The 21,877-nt window shown below is 42.1% G+C and overlaps 1 protein-coding gene across 1 annotated transcript in view; it reads right to left on the reverse strand.

Annotated features, from left to right (window-relative positions):
- The window catches only part of MOB4 (MOB family member 4, phocein), a 244,890-nt gene that overhangs the window by 110,031 nt on the left and 112,982 nt on the right, over positions 1-21,877 (reverse strand). Inside the window, exon 4 of the mRNA XM_075831284.1 lies at positions 11,484-11,526. Coding sequence (XP_075687399.1) covers positions 11,484-11,526 — 43 coding nt within the window. The remainder of the gene's footprint in view (positions 1-11,483; positions 11,527-21,877) is intronic.

Genomic DNA, 21,877 nt, shown 5'->3' on the forward strand with positions numbered 1-21,877 from the left:
ATATCATGATAATTTATCATATAAATGAGATTTTAAAATTTGTTTGTCATTCTTGTTATAGATAACAGCGGGACGACGGGTCCACTTACCATCTATTGACGCCTTCTTACAAACTGTACTTATTGAATTCCAAATATATTGATGTTGCTCAGAGTTTGACTTGTTGAAAATATTTTAAATATAATGAGTTTATGTTTTTTATTCTGTACACTTTGTGGACAACGGAGGACATCAGTAGACTAGCGCACTATTTGCCCCTTTTTATGTTTCTAAGTTGAGCTGCTTGATAGGCTGGCTCATTGCTTTAAGGTTCCGATACACAATATTTAGGTTTTCTGTAGTGCGAGGCCTGCACGCGAAAATGGAACAGGTCAGCACACAGATCCTGATCCAGGGTACGATGGTCCACGGGAGAGTGGGTCAGGAGCCCAGAGTCCACGTGTGGGACATAATAATAATAAAAAAGATATTTATCTTGTATATTTATAAGCCACTGGGGGCTTGAGCGCTTGTCATGTATATGTCCTCTGTCTCCACGGACAATCAGATTGATGGAGTATTCATAACAGGACTATTGTTCCTTTTTTCAATATAGTCTAACTCGAACAACTATAGTTAGTATTTTTTACCTGTAGTTTTTCATATTGGTACAAATACATTCTTAACTCCAACGATGTAACTTGCGCAGCGATTAGTGTCTAGTTGCGTAGCTATGATAAACTTCCGGTTAAGATTCCGTACATGCGCAGTAGGTCCTTCTGGACGCTGAGCAGTTAGCCAACACATGGTCTGACGTAGAGGGCTTATTATTGAGAATCTATATAGCCAGTCTTCGATTGGTGAGTGGCCCTGAAGTCCCATCACTAACACAGATTGCTGCATTTCTGATTATGTACTAATCAAATGATTATATGTTTATTGTACTGTTCATTTATGATTTTATCACTTTATTAATGTCACTGACACGCTTCTATATTTGTTACACTGGATAACTTTTAACATGATATATTTTTGGATAAACTATCCGTGCACATTGATTTAATGATTACTCATTATGTAAATTAGACACATGCCTTAACCCCTTAACGCACCAGGACGCACCGGTACATCCTGCATTGAAGTGCTTTAAGGCACAGGGACGTACCGGTGCGTCCTGGCTAAAAACTGTCACCCTGTCAAAGGACAAGGGGACAGAACTGTGCCGTCAACTGTTTATGACAGTTGACCGGCACAGTAAGACGGCAGGGGACCATTCACAGGGGTCCCCTGCCGTCGATCGCTGTGATTGGTCAGTCAAAGCAGACTGACCAATCACAGCTCCATGACGTAGTGTATGTGATGTGATATCACCGCCGGGTATCGGCTGTGAAACAACCCGCTGTAACGGCCAGGACCGGAGCTAGGCTCCGATCCGGCCGATTAACCCCTTCGATGCATCGATCAACGCGATCGATGCATCGAAGTGACATGTAGCCTGTCGGCAACCACGATGGTTGCAACGGGCGCGGGTGTCAGCTGTTTGTCACAGCTGACATCGTGCCCTAACGGCCAGGACCAGAGCTAGGCTCCGATCCGGCCGATTAACCCCTTAGATGCAGCTTTGGCTGCATCTAAGTGATTAGATCGTACCCTATGGTTGCTAATGACAACCATCGGCACCCGCGGGTGTTCCGATGGCTGCTATGGCAACCGTAGCCTAATAATCGCTTTCTAGTACGGAAGCCTATTAGGCCCCGCCGGGAGGCGAAGCCTAATAGGCTTGCTGTCAGTGAATAGCTGACAGCTCTAATACACTGCACTATGTAGGTAGTGCAGTGTATTAGAATAGCGATCAGGGCTTCATGCCTTCAAGTTCCCTAGTGGGACAAAAAAAAAGTTAAAACAAGTTAATAAAAATGTTGTCAAAAAGTTAAAAAAATAAATTTCATGTTAAAAAATACTATAACAGCCTTTTTTCCTATAATAAGTTTTTATTATAGGGAAAAACCCAAAAACCTAAAAAAAAAGTACACATATGTGGTATCCCCGTGTCCGTAACGACCCAAACTATAAAAATATCACGCTATTTTATCCGTACGGTGAACACCGTAAAACAATGAAATAAAAAACTATTCCAGAATCGCTGTTTGTTAGTCGCTACCCCTCGCAAAACAGAATTTAAAAAAAAGATCTAAAAGTTGCATGTACCCCAAAATTATACCATTAAAAACTGCAGCCCGTCCCGCAAAAAACAAGCCCTCCCACCACTTTTTTGACGGAAAAATAAAAACGTTATCGCTCAGAATATGGTGACACCAAAAATAAATTATTTGAAACAAAAGTGATTTTATCGTGTAGACGCGGCAAAACATAAGAAAAACTACATACATATGGTATCGCCGTAATCGTACCGACCCGCAGAATAAAGTAAAATTGTCATTAATAGCGCATGGCGAACGCCGTAAAAAAATAAATAATGAAAAACATCAGAATTGCAGGTTTTTGGTCACCTTGCTTGTCAAAAAAATGAAATGAAATGAAATTGTATGTACCCCAAAATGGTACAAATGAAAACTACAGATTGTACCGCAACAAATAAGCCCTCACGCAGCTCCGGTGGAGAAAAAATAAAGAAGTTCTGGCTCTCAGAATATGGCGATGCAAAATGTACAGTGTGTCCAAAAGCGGATAAGATCGGGCACCATTTATCAGTGCGACACCGGCCACACATCTGTGGATAATTATTTATTTACCCAATAATTATACCCTCTTATTATACCCTGATGTTCTCCGCACAGATTACATATGCCCCCACATAATAAACTGAAATACCACTAATACCCCAAACAGAACAACTAGCGAGCAAAATCCAAGCGCCAAAAGCCAAATTGCGCCGTCTGAGTGACCAAGCAGCAGTGTACGTCCGCATATATGGCATCGCCATACCCGGGAGAACCCGCTTAACAGTTTGATGTATTTGTCTTCAGTGGCATGAACTGGGCATAAAATATTGTGCACTAAAATGACATATACCTGTGGAAATTTGCAATTTTCACTTTGCACCATCCACTGAGCATTCATTTGTAATAGAAAAAAAAAACCTGTGTGTTCAAAATGCCTTGAGAAGTGCAGTTTCCAAAATGGGGGTCACTACTTGCGGGTTTGTTTTACTATTTGACCCCAGAGCCCTGCCATTGTGGGCTAATGCTGCGAAAATCACGAAAATAGGCCTCACATGCGCCTTTCACTCCTAAGCCCTGTCATATGTCCAGGCAAATGATAAATGCCTTGAGGGGTGTAGATTACAAAATGGGGTCACTTCTCAGGGTTTTACACTCTACTCTGGTACCCAAGAGAGCTCTGCGAATGCGACATGGCACCCATACACCAGTCCAGCAAAATCTGTGCTCTAAAAGCCACATGGCACACCTTCCATTTTGAGCTCTGCCATGTGCCCAAACAGCAGTTTTGGGCCACACATGGAGTATTGCCATACTCGGGAGAAATTGGGTGACAAATTATGTGTTGTTTTTTCTCCTATTACCCCTTGTGGTGAAAAAAATGGGTGCAAAACTACATATATTTGGGAAAAAAAATAATTTTTCATTTTCACTGCCTCATTCTAATACAATCTATGAAACACCTGTGGGATCAAAATGCTCAGTACACCCCTAGATGATTACCCTGAGGGGTAAAGTTTCCAAAATGGAGTCACTTCTCAGGGGTTTCTACTGGCGCCCAAAAAACAATCAACCAAAATCTACATGCCAAGTAGCACTCCTGCCATTCTGAGCGCTGTGGTGTATCCAAGCAGCAGTTTATGACCACATGTGGGGTATTACCGGACTCGGGAGAAATTGCTTTACAATTGTTGGGGAGCTTTTTCTCCTTTATTCCTTGTGAAAATGAAAACAATTCAACATTTTAGTGGAAAGAATGTAGATTTTCATTTTCACTGCATAATCCCAATAATTCAGCAAAAAAACTGTGGGGTCAAAATGCTCACTATACCGCTAGATAAATTCCACGAGGGGTATAGTTTCCTAAATGGGGTCACTTTTGCCAGGTTTGCACTATTTTGGCCCCTCAGTGGCTTTGCAAATGTGACATGGGGCCGCAAACCATTCCAGCAAAACTTGAGCTCCAAAAGTCAAATGGCGCTCCGTCCTTTCTAACTTCCACCATGTGTCCAAACAGCAGTTTATTACCACATATTGCTGTGCTCAGAAGAGTTTGCTTTACAAATATTGGGGTGTTTTTTCTCCTTTATTTGTTGTAAAAATGAAAAAATCTGAGCTAAAACTACATTTTATTAGAAAAAAATTTAGATTTTTAATTTCACGGCATAATTCCCAGAAATTCAGCAAAAACCGTGTAGGGTCAAAATGCTAACTATACCCCTAGAAAAATTCCTTGAGGGGTGTAGTTTCCAAAATGGGGTCACTTTTGGGGAGTTTCCCCTGTTTTGGTCCCTCCAGGGCTTTGCAAACACGACATGGCACCGAAAACTATTCCAGCAAAATCTGTGCTCCAAAATCCAAATGGCCCTCGTTCCCTTCTGAGCCCTGCCGTGGGTCCACACAGCAGTTTATTACCACATATGGGGTATTGCCGTAATCGGGAGACATTGCTTTACTAATGTTGGGGCGCTTTTTCTCCTTTATTTCTTGTAAAAACTAAAACATCGTATGTTTTTTCAGAAAAAAAGTAGATTTTCCTTTTCACAGACCAGTTCCAATAAATTTAGCAAAAAACCTGTGGGCTAAAAATGCTAACTATACCTCTTCAAAAATTCCTTGAGGGGTGTAGTTTCCAAAATGGGGTCACTTTTGGGGGGTTTCCACTGTTTTGGTCCCTCCAGGGCTTTGCAAACACGACATGGCACCGAAAACCAGTCCAGCAAAATTTGCGCTCCAAAATCCAAGTGTCGCGGTTTCCCTTCTGAGCCCTGCCGTGGGTCCAAACAGCAGTTTATTACCACATATGGGGTATTGCCGTAATCGGGAGACATTGATTTACAAATGTTGGGGAGCTTTTTCTCCTTTATTCCTTGTAAAAACTAAAACATCGTATGTTTTTTCAGAAAAAAAGTAATTTTAATTTTCACAGACCAGTTCCAATAAATTTAGCAAAAAATATACCTCTAGAAAAATTCCTTGAGGGGTGTAGTTTCCAAAATGGGGTCACTTTTGGGGGGTTTCCACTGTTTTGGCACCACAAGACCTCCTCAAACCTGACATTGTGCCTTAAATTTATTCCTAAAAAAAGGAGGCCCCAAAATCCACCAGGTGCTCCTTTGCTTCGGAGGCCAGTGCTTCAGTCCATTACCGCACTAGGGCCACATGTGGGATATTTCTAAAAGCGGCAGAATCTGGGCAATAAATATTGAGTTGCGTTTCTCTGGTAAAACCTTCTGTGTTACAGAATTTTTTTTATTACAAATGAATTTCATAAAAAAAAAATTGAAATTTGTAAATGTCACCTCTACTTTGCTTTATTTCCTGTGAAATGCTTAAAGGGTTAAAATAATTTCTGAATGCTGTTTTGAATACTTTGAGGGGTGCAGTTTTTAAAATGGGGTGTTTTATAGGGGGTTTCTAATATATAAGGCCCTAAAAGCCACTTCACAACTGAACTGGTCCCTGATAAAATGGCCTTTTGAAATGTTAAAATATTCTTGAAAATGCGAGAAATTGCAGCTAAAGTTCTAAGCCTTGTAACGTCCTAGAAAAATAAAAGCACGTTCAAAAAACGATGCAAACAAAGTAGACATAGGAAATGTTAACTAGTAAATATTTTGTGTGGTATTACGATCTGTTTTACAAGCAGATACATTACAATTTAGAAAAATACAGATTTTTGCAAATTTTCTCTAAATTTTTGTGTTTTTGACAAATAAATATTGAATTTAACGACAACATTTTTTCAGGATCATAAAGTACAACATGACACGAGAAAATCTCAGAATCGCTTGGATAGGCAAAAGCATTCTGGAGTTATTACCACATAAAGTGACACATCAGATTTGCAAAAATCGGCTGTGTTCACAAGGTCAAAACAGGCTGTGTCCTTAAGGGGTTAATATCACGTATGCTAATTGTATCACTATGCTTGAGAAAAGTCCTAAAGCTGGACAGAAACGTTGCATTTCTGCATTGATTGAATAAATCACTTTATTTTGCGAAGATTGGAGTGCTGCAGAATTTATTTTCAATATACTATATGGTCCCTGGATCGGGATTACCTGCTGTGCACCCGTTACTATAGTGGGATATGCTATAGAGCGCTGCTGCTTTATATATATATATATATATATATATACACACACACATACATACACACACATATACATACACTCATATATATATATATATATATATATACTTATATACACACACACACACACACACACACACACACAAAAGAAAATGCAGAAAAGAACAAAAAAAGAAGTAAAAAAAGCTTATAAAAATGAAGGGGAGAAAATGTAGTATAAAAGAAATGTACTGAACAGACGTCTAATGTAAAAAACAGTCCTGATTACCTGACAATAACAAATTAACCCGAGCGCTATAAGTGGGAAATACTGTAGTGTAAAAACAAAACCATTTTACCATACTAAAAACCATACTAAAACGTAGTAAAAAGAAGTGCGTTAACCATTTCAGGACCAGACAAATTTTCATTTTTATGCTTTTGTTTTCTCCTCCCTGCCATCAAAGAGTCATAACATTTTTACTTTTATGTTGACAGTCATATGAGGGCTTAATTTTTACGGGACAAATTTAGCTTTCTGTTGGTACTATTTAATATTATGTACAATGTACTGGAAAGCTGGGAAAAAAATCAGAATGGGGTGGAAAAAACAGCAGTTCCACCATCTTCTTATGGGTTTTGTTTTTACAGTGTTCACCGACTGAGAAATCGACAGATTACCTTTATTCACCGGATCAGTACGATTACGACAATACCAAATTTATATAACTTTTGTAATGTTTTAGTACCTTTAAAAAAATGTAAATGTTAGAAAGAAAAAAATTTTTTTGCATCGCCATGTTGTTGTGGCCCCGTAAATTTTTTATACGTCTGTGTACAAAGCGGTGTAAGGCGTCTTTTTGTATGTGGAAAGATGTAGTTTTTATTAATACCATTTTGGGGAATGTCTGGCCTTTCAATCACTTTTTATGAAAAAATTTGGGGGGGGGGGGGGGCAAAAAAACAGCGATTCGGCCATTTTGACCTTTTTTCCCCGTTCTCAATAGCAATCTTCCTATAGCATTGCTGGGAGCGTTCATAAAGCTCCCAGTTGCTATCGGAATACGCCGTATCACGCAATCTCACCGCGCGAGAGCCGGTGACCCCCCCCCCAAAGTTAAAGAGGCAGTAAAAACCCCTCAGATGTCGATGGTCAAATCTGACACCGGCATCTGAGGGGTTAAATGCTTGCGTTCTTTCTGATCGCAAGCAATGCTGCTGGGTACCTGCTGAGAAACACAGCAGAGTCTCGGCGGCTATTTTATGTAAAAGTATAGGGTTCAATAAAGTAATATGCAATTGATTCATATGTGTATTACTTATATAGCAATTTCATAATATCTACTAATGATCAGAATTTTCGCTTAGGTGCTGTGTGATGAACCGAACTTGTAAAAGGGACAATTTAAAGGAAAGGTGTGTTTTTAATAAAATTGTATATGTACTTTATTTTTTCAACACTTTTTTTTAATTTACTGGGGGCTGCCATGTTTTATTTAATCTGTGTATGTGTCTCTTAGACACATATACAGATGGAATATGGCAGCTACAGGGCATAGAACAGTGCGTTAAGAAACTTTCTTTTGCATAAGGCTGCATAAAACACTGTTTTTAACATGTGTTTTTGGAGATAAACTCCCATGTCTCTCAATGGGAGTTTATCTACCACAACAACGCATGTTAACCCCTTAATGACCAAGCTTAATGACCAATAGGGGGTGCTAGCCCTTATTTTAACCATTTCTCTCTTCTCACACAGAATATATTCTGTGAGAGAAAAGAGAGAACTAACCGCCGCTGTTTTTACAGTAATCGCCGTTATTCGGTGAATAACGGCGATTACGTGACCGGGGACCGGACGAAACGGTCCTTGGTCTGTGCTCCGAGGACTCGGCTACCTCCGTAGCTGAGTAGACAGAGTTTAAGCGCCTCGCAGGGGCGCTATCTTATGCCAAAGCGCCGCCGTGAAAAGGCATGAAAACACGTATAGGCGGTCATTAAGGAGTTAAATATGCAACAAAAACATACAGGGTAAACCCAGGCTTAGACTCTATTCACACGACAGGGTCCGAGTGTCGGCCGTTTTGGTCCACTCACAGCCCCCTCTATGTAGTGCACACATTGCCCTCTCTAGGTAGTGCCACACGGCCCCCCTCTAGGTAGTGCCACACAGCCCCCCCTCTAGGTAGTGCCACACAGACCCCTTGTACAAAACCCCCCCTTCCTGGTAGTGCCACACAGCCCCCACTCTAGGTAGTGCCACACAGCCCCCCTCTAGGTAGCGCCACACAGCCCCCCTCTTGATAGCGCCACACAGCCACCCTCTAGGTAGCGCGACACAGCCACCCTCTAGGTAGCGCCACACAGCCACCCTCTAGGTAGCGCCACACAGCCACCCTCTAGGTAGTGCCACACAGCCACCCTCTAGGTAGCGCCACAAAGCCCCCGTCTAGGTAGTGCCACACAGCCCCCTTGTACAAAGCACACCTGTAGATGGCACACCCCCTTCCTGTTGATAGCGTCACTGTAGGAGACCGCTCCAGGAAAAGTCCCTGACGTCACTGTCCATATATGAAAAGTGACTTCTGAAGAGGAATCCCCGGCCACAGATTCGGCGACGATTAGGGATTCCGCTCAAAGGGAGGAAAAAAAATCTCCTCCTCTAAAGCGAGCGGCAGAAAGCACGGCCGTCACTTGGATCACATCCAAGTGACAGCCATATTTTACACGGCCCCATAGACTTCTATGGGAAACGTGCAGCCGGGAGAACAGCACAAAATAGGGCATGTTCCATTTTTTCTGATACCCTGGTTTACTGTTCCTAATGTGGACGTCACACGGCCAAGAATCTGTGTTGTGTGAATAGGGCCTCATGCTTGTCACATATATATATTTTGCACAGCAGTCCCTGGCAACTTTGATAAGATACATCAACGTGGTTCCATGAAAGGAGATATTAATGTGACGGAGATGGATTTCCACCAGTTCAATCCCATTATTTCCAAGAGGTAAGCAATGTCCTGTGTAATCAAAAACTCTTTTAGCACCCTTGTCTTATTAAAATAGCATGTGTGTTCAGCCTTTCCCATGTTTATGGGGGAGATGAGGCTGTCTATAGCCAGTTTTACAAAGTCCACACGTAACGGAATAAACTCTGCAGACACTAGCAGAAATTCCGCTGCAGAAAAACCGCACCATTTCCTGCGTTTTTTTACTGCAGAAAATGATGCAGATTTTGCGGCATTTTTCTCAATGTTTGGAGATCGCGAGACATCCTCTGAAAAACGCAGCAATTCAGTCCACTTTACGCAGCAGGAATTAACATGCTGCGGTACGAAAAATATATACCGCAGGTCAATTTCTGGTCGGAAATTTTACGCAGCGTGTGGATGAGATTTGTTACATTTCACCCACCCCGCTGCTACTGTAATCTGCTGCGTATTTTCCGTCCGCAATTCCGGATGGAAAATACGCAGCAATTCCGCTGTGTGTGGACAAGCCCTAAGACAGAAAACATGTATTGAAATAAGCCAATACATATTCCTTCATTGATGTCTGCCCTGTACAGTAAACCAAATCAAAACAGGCCACCTCCATTGACCCTTTAGTAACCAAACTATTTTGGGGCTTAACCCCTTAGTAACGAGCCTATTCTAGGCCTTAATGTCCAAGCTATGTTTTCAGTTTTTCCATCGTCGCATTCAAAGAGCTATAACTTTCTTATTTTTGCGTCGACATAGCTATATAAGGTCTTGTTTTTTTGCGGGACAAGTTGTATTTTTTTTAATAGCACAATTTTGGGGTATATATAATTTATTGGTTAACTTTTATTTACATTTTTGAGGGAGAAGGAACAGAAAAAAGAACAAAAAAAGAACAGCAATTTCACCACAGTTTTTTGCGTCCTAAATTTACGCAGTTTACCGTGTGGTATAAAGAACATAACTTTATTCAGCGGGTCGTTACCAAATTTATAGTTTTCCATTTTACTACTTCTTCAAAACTATTTGTGTCGCCATATTTTAAGAGCCGTATCTTTTTTATTTTGCAGCTGTACGAGGGTTTTTTTGTGTGGCATGACGTAGTATTTATTAGTACCATTTTGGAGTAGATGCGACTTTTTTGATCAGTTTTTATCAAAAATTTTTGAAGGCAGGATGAAAGGAAAAACGGTAATTCTGGCATTGTTTTTTATTTTATTACATTTTTTATGGCGATCGCTGTGCGGGTTGAATAATGCAATAGATTTATAGTTGGGGTCGTTATGGACGCGGCGATACCAAATATGTCTAATTTTTTTTACTTGTTTGTTTTTATAATAAAGCATTTTGTAAGGAGAAAAAGTGTCTTTCAATTTTTTTTCACTTGGGATTTTTATTTCTAAAACTTTTTTTTTTTTAGTCCCACTAGGGGACTTTACTATGCGATCATTTGATCGCTTTTATAACACACTGCAATACTTCTGTATTGTAGTGTATTATGCCTGTCAATGTAAAACTGACAGTTATCTGTTAGGCCACGCCTCTGGCAGACCATCGGCACACCCGAATAATAACCAATCGACACAACCGCGATCACATTGCGGGTGTGCTGGTGGGATCAGAGAGGGAGCTCCCTCCGCCTAAAACCACTCAGATGCGCCGGATTTAGATACCGCCCCGCTCGAGCAGGTCTCCGGCAGCTGAGAGCAGGGAGCTTTAACTGCTCCCGGCCATGCAGATTTATTCTGATGCAGTGCCGTAAAAAGGCACATGCATCAGAATAAAGCCTGGTAGTTACCGCCGTAAAAACACAGTCACAAACTAGTTAAAATCGGTTGTACCAGAATGAAATATTTCTGATTGCTGGGTGCCCCACCACTGGGACCCACACTGATCGCGACGATGGGGTTTCCATTCTCCAATCACGGCAGTTAGAGCAAGAGCACCGGTTTTTGGACAGCCGGACAACAACTGTGTCGGGCTTATGACACAGCGCCGTGAAAAGGCATATGGGTGTTCATTAAGGGATGCATACAGAACATAGTGCCCAATAAAACATGTGCAATAATATGAAAATCCCCGGGGAAACAATTATTGTTAAAATGACAATGATTTCACAATTTTTTTTTAGTGGAATAATTCAGAAGTACAGCTGCACTAATGAGAAGAGCCAAACTGTATTAAATTGAAGAGTCATTGATATTATTAATATTTTATAAATGATAACTAAAACATGAGTGACAGCAAAAATAACAGAATAATAGATACCTGAAGTTTGACCGCAAGCCCATTAAGTTCAAGACAAAATTGCCTAGAAGTTAAAAAAAAAGAAAAATTATTGAGGAACTCAATGTTTTTAAAACCAAATACACACAATCCAAAAAAAATGTAAGAATATATACTATATGGACAGAAGTATTCGGTCACACCTCTTAATTTTTGAATTTAGCGGTCTCATTCAGTCTTATTTCCACAGGTGTATAATATCAACCACCTAGCCATGCAGTCGCCTTTACAAACATTTGTGAAAGAATGGGTCGTTCTAAAGAGCTCACTGAATTCCAGCGTGGTATTGTAACAGGATGCCACCGATGCAACAAGTCACTTGGTAGAATTTCTTCCGTACTAGATAATCCACAAGTGGCATTATTGAAAAGTGGAAGCGTCTAGGAAACACAGCAACTCAGCCTCGAAGTGGTAGACCACGTAAAGTTACAAAGCGGGTTTGCGGAGTGCTGAGGCACACCATGCATAAAAGTCACCAACGAGGCAATACCTGCAGAATTCCCAACCTCCTCTGTCAATAGCATCTGCACAAAAACTGTGTGCCAGTAACTTTATGGCGTGGGTTTCCATGGCCCAGCAGCTGCATGAAAACCTTACATCACCAAACACAATGCCAAGCGGCGGATGAAGTGGTGTGAAGAATGCTGCCACTGGACTCTGGAGCAGTGGAAACGTGTTCTGTGGAGTGAGGAATCACGCTTCTCTATCTGGCAGTCTGATGGACGAGTCTAGGTTAGACGAATGCCAGGAAAACGTTACCTGCCTGACTGCATTGTGCCAACTGCAAAGTTGGTGTAGGAGGGATAAAGCTTTGAGGTTGTTTTTCAGGGGTTGGCATAGGTCCCTTACTTTCAGTGAAGGTAAATCTTAATGCTTCAGAAATACCAAGACATTTTGGACAATTGTAGCTTCCAACATTGTGGGAACAGTTTGGGGAAGGCCCTTTTCTGTTCCGGCATGACTGCCTCCCAGTGCATAAAGCAAGGTCCATAAAGGAATCGTTGAGTGAGTTTGGTGTGAAAGAACATGACTGGCCCGCACAAATCCCTGACCCTGACCCCAACCCCTTCGAACACCTTTGGGATGAACTAGAACAGAGATTGCGAACCAGGCCCTCTGCTCCAACATCAATGTCTGACCTCACAAATGCTCTTCTGGATGAATGGGCAAAAATTCCCACAGACACTCCAAAATCTTGTATAAAGTCTTCCCAGAAGAGTGGAAGCTGTTTTAGCTCCAAAGGGGAAACCAACTCCATATTATTGCCTATGAATTTAGAATGGGATGCCATAGAAGCTCCTCTAGCTGTAATGTGTAGGCATCCTAATACTTTTGTCTATATAGTGTATCCAGCACTGATTATGTTGGCAAAATACATTTTGGTACTCAATAGAATATTTCCCTTACGTCTCACGCCTCTACCTTCCTTAAAGGGGTTGTCCAGGAAAAAAAAAAAATTCTAAAAAATGTCCCCCAGCCTTGATTTGCCTTCTCTAATACCCCCTATTAAACTTCTAACCAGTTTCTGTTTGATTTCCATCGTCACTGCTGCTTTTTCTGTTTGTTTACATCCCTTGCTGTTTGTTTACATCCCTTACTGGCTGTTTCCTGTCTTGTAACCCACTATACCCATGATCCCCGGCTGCATCTGAGGAGACAGTTGCATCCTCCCCCTTCCTCCAAAGCACCTCAGCTATTTGCATACTGCCACGCCCCTCTATGGTCACATGGTCCTTCCCTGCTCTAATTACAGATTACAGGCAGACGGCTCCCTCCCTGCACACTGTCTGAGGCCGGAAAACACGCGCGTGTACCTTTTGTGCGCGCAAAAGGTACATAACAGCTCTGTGTGTCAGCCCCGTATGATGCGTGGCTGTGTGATTTTCGCGCAGCCGCCATCATTATGACACTCCGTTTGTATGTTTGTAAACAGAAAAGCACGTGGTGCTTTTCTGTTTTCATTCATACTTTTTACTGCTGTTGCACGAATCACGCACGTACCACGGAAGTGCTTCCGTGTGCTGCGATTGATTTTCACGCACCCATTGACTTCAATGGGTGCGTGATGCGCGAACAACACACAAATATCGGACATGTCGTGAGTTTTACGCAGCGGACACACGCTGCGTGAAACTCACAGACAGTCTGCACGGCCCCATAGGCTAATATAGGTCAGTGTGAGGCGCGTGAAAATCACGCGCGTTGCACGGACGTATTACACGTTCGTCTGAATAAGCCCTTACACAGTAATAATCATCATTATCCTTTGTGTCTCCATCTATCCCTGATCCAAGTACAGACACCCATCTCCCTCCCCCGCCCCTTCCACAGCCTGATAAATGTCAGGGCATGTTCACAGGCAAAGACGTCTCAAAATACGGAGGCGTTTTCAAGAGAAAACAGCTCCTGATTTTCAGAAGTTTTTTGTGCAAATCGCGATTTTCGCTGCGTTTTTTACGCCCGTTTTTGGAGCTTTTTTCACTACAGTCTATGGAAAACGGCTCCAAAAACGTCTCAAGAGGTTTCCTGCACTTCTGTTTCGCGGTCGTTTTTTATGTATAAAAAAACGCTCCTTCGGAACAGAACGCCGTTTTCCCATTGAAATCAATGGGCAGATGTTTGGAGGCGTTCTGCTTCGGATTTTTCGGTCGTTTTTCGGCCCGAAAAACGGACGAAAATAGGCCGTGTGAACATGCCCTAAGTCTGCCCACTCCACCTAAGTCCAACATCTTGGTACACACAATCCATTTACCTCACCTGCTGCTGGATCTGTTCCAATAGATCCTGTATTAGGCCCTGTTCACACTGAGTTTTTTTGCTGGCAGAAAATTCTGCATCAAGATTCTGTCTTGAATTTGGAGGCAGATTTTGACCTGTCTGCACGCTGTTTGCCACGTTTTTTGCCCGCGGCCATTGAGGGAAAAAGAAGCGACATGTCCTATCTTCGGGCGTTTACTCCTCTGACCTCCCTCTGACATCTATGGGAGGCAGAGAAAGCGTTTTTCGCAACGTTTTTGCCCGTAGCGCTCAATGCCCGCGGGCGAAAATCGTGGCAAACGGCGTGGAGGCAGATCAAAATCTGGCTGAAAATTCAAGCGAAATTTTGAGGCAGAATTTTCTGCCTGCAAATAACTGTGTAAACAGGGCCTTACAGTGAAGCAAACGCCAAACAATCGTAAAACGTTTCTTTTTTTTTTTACATAATTTACTATAAATGTATGTAAGGCCCCATAGACACTAACGTGCTTTTGTGGGCGCAATTCCCCCGAAAATCCACGAGAGAATTGCGGCCCCATTCACTACCTTCTATAGATACTGCTACAGCCCCCCTGTAGGTAATGCCACACAGCCCCCCTGTAGGTAATGCCACACAGCCCCCCCTGTACGTAATGCCACACAGCCCCCCCTGTAGGTAATGCCACACAGCCCCCCTGTACGTAATGCCACACAGCCCCCCTGTACGTAATGCCACACAGCCCCCCTGTACGTAATGCCACACAGCCCCCCTGTAGCTAATACCACACTGCCCCCTGTAGGTAATGCCACACAGCCCCCCCTGTAGGTAATGCCACACAGCCCCCTGTACGTAATGCCACACAGCCCCCCTGTACGTAATGCCACACAGCCCCCCTGTACGTAATGCCACACAGCCCCCCTGTACGTAATGCCACACAGCCCCCCTGTAGGTAATGCCACACAGCCCCCCCTGTAGGTAATACCACACAGCCCCCTGTACGTAATGCCACACAGCCCCCCTGTACGTAAAGCCACACAGCCCCCCTGTACGTAATGCCACACAGCCCCCCTGTACGTAATGCCACACAGCCCCCCTGTAGGTAATGCCACACAGCCCCCTGTAGGTAATGCCACATAGCCGCCCTGTAGGTAATGCCACATAGCCCCCCTGTAGGTAATGCCACATAGCCCCCCCTGTAGGTAATGCCACATAGCCCCCCCTGTAGGTAATGCCACCCTCCGTACTTTCCTGTAGGGGACGGCTCTGGAGAAATCCCTCACTTCACTGTCCATATATGAACAGTGAAGTGAGGTACTTCTCCTGGAACGGAATCCCCGGCCACATCGGCGGGGATTCCGCTTCAGAAGTCCCTGACGTCACTGTCCATATATGGACACAGTGAAGTCAGTGACTTCTGCTGGAGCGGAATCCCCGGCCACATCAGCGGGGATTTCGCTTCAGAAGTCCCTGACGTCACTGTCCATATATGGACACAGTGAAGTCAGTGACTTTTCCTGGAGCGGAATCCCCGGCCAATTCGCCGATGATTCCGCTTCAGAAGTCACTGTGTCCATATATGGACACAGTGAAGTCCGTGACTTCTCCTGGAGCGGAATCCCAGGCCACATCGGCGGGGATTCCGCTTCATTAGTCCCTGACGTGACTGTCCATATATGGACACAGTGAAGTCTGTGACTTCTCTTGGAGCGGAATCCCCGGCCACATCGGCGGGGATTCCGCTTCATTAGTCCCCGACGTCACTGTCCATATATGGACACAGTGAAGTCTGTGACTTCTCCTGGAGCGGAATCCCCAATCCCGGGTTTGGGGATTCCGTTCCTACAGTGAGCAAACACCCTCCTCCTCACATGCGCTTCGGACTGTGAGGAGGAGAAGGAGAGAGCGAGCTACGGCAGACACGGCCGTCACAGTGCACACCGACACCACATATTAAAACTTGCGCATTCGCAATGAAACGCTGCTGAAGACGCAGCCATATCATTTAACAGAGCATGCGTGGTAGTGTCAACCACGCATGCTCTAAGCAGATGGGGAAAACACGTGGTACAGTTACGTCATTTATGACGTAACCGTACACTATGAAAACCGGAAACCGCAAACCGGAAGTTAGGCGCGAATGGACGGGTATGCACAGGAAGTGCAAATTTTACATGGACAAGCGGTCAGGTGACGGAAGAGGGGATACGACGATACATCCAGCAAATCAAACGTAAGTACATTACAAAGTTAAATGTTTTTTATTGTTTAGTTTAATTAAAATAAATTTTTTACTTCCGGAAAACCCCTTTAAATGGGTTTTTACATCCCGCAAAAACAAGCTCTCATGGATGTCGACGGAAAAAACAAAAAAAAGTTATGCTTTTGGAAGGCATGAAGAAAAAACGGAAATTAAATGAACAGATATAGATGGATAATATTGATAGATAATATGGATGCATAATATGGGCTCATGACATCCATGTAACATTTCTAGCAGTGATCTGAATAGAAACTAATGTTGGGAGGACACGGAATATATTCTCCAAAACTTGCTTCTCTCCTCCCAGGAAGTAAGCTTTCTGCAAGTCCCACAAAGCTCTTCGTTTGAGCGCTGTATTTAGCATTTTTTGTGACAGGGACCTGATCATTTCAGCTCCCTCAGGCTACATTCACACGACTGTGAAAAAAAACTGATCAACTGTCAACTTTTCATGTCCATTTAGCATCAATGTGTCTCCAAATTTTTCATCCATTTACAGTCCGTCTATCCGTTTTTTAATGGCCATGTGTCATCCGTTTTTTTAAGGCTGTTAAAAAAACCGATGGTTTTCATTTGTCAGGTTTCTTTTTGTGCCAACCTCCTGAAAACACCACAGCGCCCATGTAGATAGTGCCACAATGTCCTTGTAGATAGCGCAACAGTGTGCACTGTAGATCGTGTCAGTGTCCACATAGTACCACAGAGCCCACATAAAGTGCCAGTGCAAACATAGTTCCAGTGCCCACTGTAGATAGTGCAACAGTGCCCACATTTAAAGTGAGATAGTGCCCACTGTATCCATAGTACCACGGTGCACACATATAGAGTAACAGTGCCATAGTGATCACATAAAGTGCCAGTACCCACATAGTTCCACAGTGCCCACATAGTACCACAGTGCCCACATATAAAGAGCCTACGTAGATAGTGCCACAGTGCCCATGTAGATAGCACCAACCCCCCTGTAGATCGCACCACCACCCTTGTCGATAGCAGCCCCCCTGTAGAAAGCACCACCCACCCCGTTGATGGCACCACCCTGTAGATAACGACACTGTAGCTCCCTATATATGGACAGAGATGTAGCGGAATCCCCAGCCATAGCGGGATCTGGTCGGGGATTCTGCTCCTACAGGGAGTTACAGTGTCGCTATCTACAAGAGGGGTGCTATCCACAGGGGGGTTAGAGGGAGCCACTGACGTCACTGTCCCTATATGGACTAGGGCTTTCCCAAGACAGAAGTCCCCGGCCAGAGAACTTGCGATGCTCTAGCAGTGTGAATACAGCCATAAAACTTCATTGTTCTGAAAATGGCCATGTGACATTTTTCACTGTCGTGTGAATGGACTGTCACAGTGTGACCTGCCATTACAGACTGCTACTTATATTTACGTTCTAGTTGCATGGGGCATCAGCAGCTAGAACATAAATATTTTGAATGTGTTTGTCTATAGGTTAAAGGGGTTGTCCCAAGTTGATAAATGGAGCTATAAAGCTCCCTCATGTAAAAATAAGAAGAATTCTAATTACCTGTCCGTCGTCCAGCGATGTCGTTTTCATATCGTTGATTGAAGTTGTGGTCGGTCCCTCTTTGTATCCTGCTCGTTGCCTAGGTTCCCGGCCACCGCTATTTACCTTTAGCGGTGGCCGCGCATGCGTAATGTCATCCTCTGTTTACATATGTTTGTGTGTATATGTGTATATGTTTGTGTGTATATGTGTGTGTTTGTGTATATATGGGTTTGTTTGTGTATATATGGGTGTGTTTGTGTATATATGGGTGTGTTTGTGTATATATGGGTGTGTTTGTGTATATATGGGTGTGTTTGTGTATATATGGGTGTGTTTGTGTATATATGGGTGTGTTTGTGTATATATGGGTGTGTTTGTGTATATATGGGTGTGTTTGTGTATATATGGGTGTGTTTGTGTATATATGGGCGTGTTTGTGTATATATGGGTGTGTTTGTGTATGTGTTTGTGTATGTGTGTTTGTGTATATTTGGGTGTGTTTGTGTACATGTGTGTGTGTATATGTGTGTGTATGTGTGTGTGAGTATATGTTTGTGTGAGTTTGTGTATATATGGGTGTGTTTGTGTACATATGTTTGTGTGTATATGTTTGTGTGTATATGTGTGTGTTTGTGTATATATGGGTGTGTTTGTGCATATGTGTATAGGTTTGTGTGTATTTGTGTATATGTGTGTGTGTGTTTGTGTATATATGTGTGTTTGTGTATATATGGACGTGTTTGTGTATATATGGGCGTGTTTGTGTATATATGGGCGTGTTTGTGTATATATGGGTGTTTGTGTGTGTGTTTGTGTATATTTGGGTGTGTTTGTATACGTGTGTGTATGTGTTTGTGTGTGTGTGCATATGTGTATATGTTTGTGTGTATGTTTGTGTATTTTTGTATAGGTATATTTGTGTACATGTGTTTGTGTATAGGTTTGTGTGTATATGTGTGTTTTTTGGAGTTTATGTGTGTGTGTTTGTGTATATATGGGTGTGTTTGTGCATGTGTATGTTTGTGTGTTTTTGTATGTGTGTGTTTGTGTATGTGTGTGTGTTTGTGTATATGTGTTTGTGTATATGTGTGTGTGTATATGTGTGTGTGTTTGTGTATATGTTTGTGTATATATGGGTGTTTGTGTACATGTGTTTGTGTGTATATGTGTGTGTGTTTGTGTATATGTTTGTGTGTATGTGTGTGTTTGTGTAATATATGGGTGTGTGTTTATATGTGTTTGTGTATATGTTTGTGTGTGGTTGTTTGTGTGTGTGTGTGTAGGCGAGTATAAGTATCGGTATTGTTCACATTGATAACTTTTTTTTTATGTTGTTGCAGATTTTGATGTACCTATTGGACTACGTCTTCGATTCGTTGGACTACTGCGTAGATCTACGTTTTTTGAAAATTTTAATAAAATGGTTAACGAGGGTTTTGTTGGGGATTTCTTATTTCAATAAAAAAAAATTGTCTTTGTGTTTTTTTTTCAAACTTTATTAGTGCCTAGATAATGGTAGTTGGCTGATTGACAGCGTCCATTATAAAGGCGGTACTTAGTGTTAGCCGGTGCAGAGGCTAGCACTAACCACCCATTATTACCCCGGTACCCACCACCACCAGGGGTGCCGGGAAGAGCTTGGTACGATCCAGTACCCGACCATCTGTTGTGATGGTCGGGTACTGGGGCGGCCGTAGGCTGCTATTATGAGGCTGGGAAGGGCCAAAAACAGTGGACCTTCCCACCCTTGTAATGCTAGGCTGCTGCTGCTGCTGTGTTGTATCGGGCTGGTTATAAAAATGTGGTGGACCCCGTCGTTTTTTTTTTAATTTAACAATAGACGTTGGGTCCCCCACATTTTTAATAACCAGCCATATACAAGGCCGCAGCAGTCTGGCATTACACGGGTGGGAGGGGCCACTGGTTTAGTACATTCCCAGGCTAATAACACTGTGTTGTTTGTGGCTGGTTATGATAAATTGGGTGGAACCCCATGTCTTTTTAATAAAAATAATAAATAAATAATAAAAAAAAATGACGTGGGGTCCCCCACATTTTTATAACCAGCCAGATACAACACAGCAGCAGCAGCCTAGCATTACAAGGGTGGGAAGGTCCACTGTTTTTGGCCCTTCCCAGCCTCCTAATACCAGCCTGCGGCCGCCCCAGAGCCCGACCATCACAACAGATGGTCGGGTACTGGATCGTACCCAGCTCTTCCCGGCACCCCTGGTGGTGGTGGGTACCGGGGTAATAATGGTGTTTAGTGTTAGCCTCTGTACCGGCTAACACTAAGCCTCCCCTTAGTAATGGACCTTGTCACTCAGACAGCGGCCATTACTAAAGTGATAGTAATAAAACTTGAAAATAAAACCCAAAGATATAGAGAAAATATTTTATTGAAATAAAGCAACCCCAAAACAACCCTCATTAACCATTTTATTGATGAAAAAAAAAGCGTCATCTAAGTAGGCCTCGAAACCGACGTAGTCCAAACACCAAACCTGTAAAAAATCAAAAATATTTTAAAAAAATGAAATAAAACATGTCGTAGGCTTAGTTTCACTTTCATGTGTGATACTGACTGTTATACGATGTATAGAAGCCTGCGGCAAAGTTGGCTTAGATACAGGGCGCCAGCAGACAGTATCATACATGGCCATACAGACATTTATACAAACAAACATACATACATACATGCACATATACACATACAAACATGACAACATACATACATACAAGCATACATACATACAAGCAAACATACATACATGCAAACATACATACATGCAAACATACATACATACAAGCAAACATACATACATACATGCAAACATACATACATACATGCAAACATACATACATGCAAACATACATACAAGCAAACATACATACATGCAAACATACATGCATACATACATGCAAACATACATACATGCAAACATACATACATGCAAACATACATACATGCAAACATACATGCACATATACACATACAAACATAACATACATACATACATGCAAACATACATGCACATATACACATACAAACATGACAACATACATACATACATGCAAGAAAACATACATACATGCAAACATACATACAAGCAAACATACATACATACAAGCAAACATACATACATACATGCAAACATACATACATGCAAACATACATACATGCAAACATACATACATGCAAACATACATACATGCAAACATACATACATGCAAACATACATACATACATGCAAACATACATACATGCAAACATACATACATGCAAACATACATGCACATATACACATACAAACATGACAACATACATACATACATACATACATACAAGAAAATATACATACAAGCAAACATACATACAAGCAAACATACATACATGCAAACATACATACATGCAAACATACATACATGCAAACATACATGCATACATACATGCAAACATACATACATGCAAACATACATACATGCAAACATACATACATGCAAACATACATACATGCAAACATACATACATGCAAACATACATACATACATGCAAACATACATACATGCAAACATACATACATGCAAACATACATGCACATATACACATACAAACATGACAACATACATACATACAAGAAAATATACATACAAGCAAACATACATACAAGCAAACATACATACATATAAACATACATACATGCAAACATACATACATGCAAACATACATACATGCAAACATACATGCATGCAAACATACATACATGCAAACATACATACATGCAAACATACATACATGCAAACATACATACATGCAAACATACATGCACATATACACATACAAACATGACAACATACATACATAC

The sequence above is a fragment of the Rhinoderma darwinii genome, chromosome 6 (genome assembly GCF_050947455.1).
Source record: "Rhinoderma darwinii isolate aRhiDar2 chromosome 6, aRhiDar2.hap1, whole genome shotgun sequence".
Classification (NCBI taxonomy): domain Eukaryota; kingdom Metazoa; phylum Chordata; class Amphibia; order Anura; family Rhinodermatidae; genus Rhinoderma; species Rhinoderma darwinii.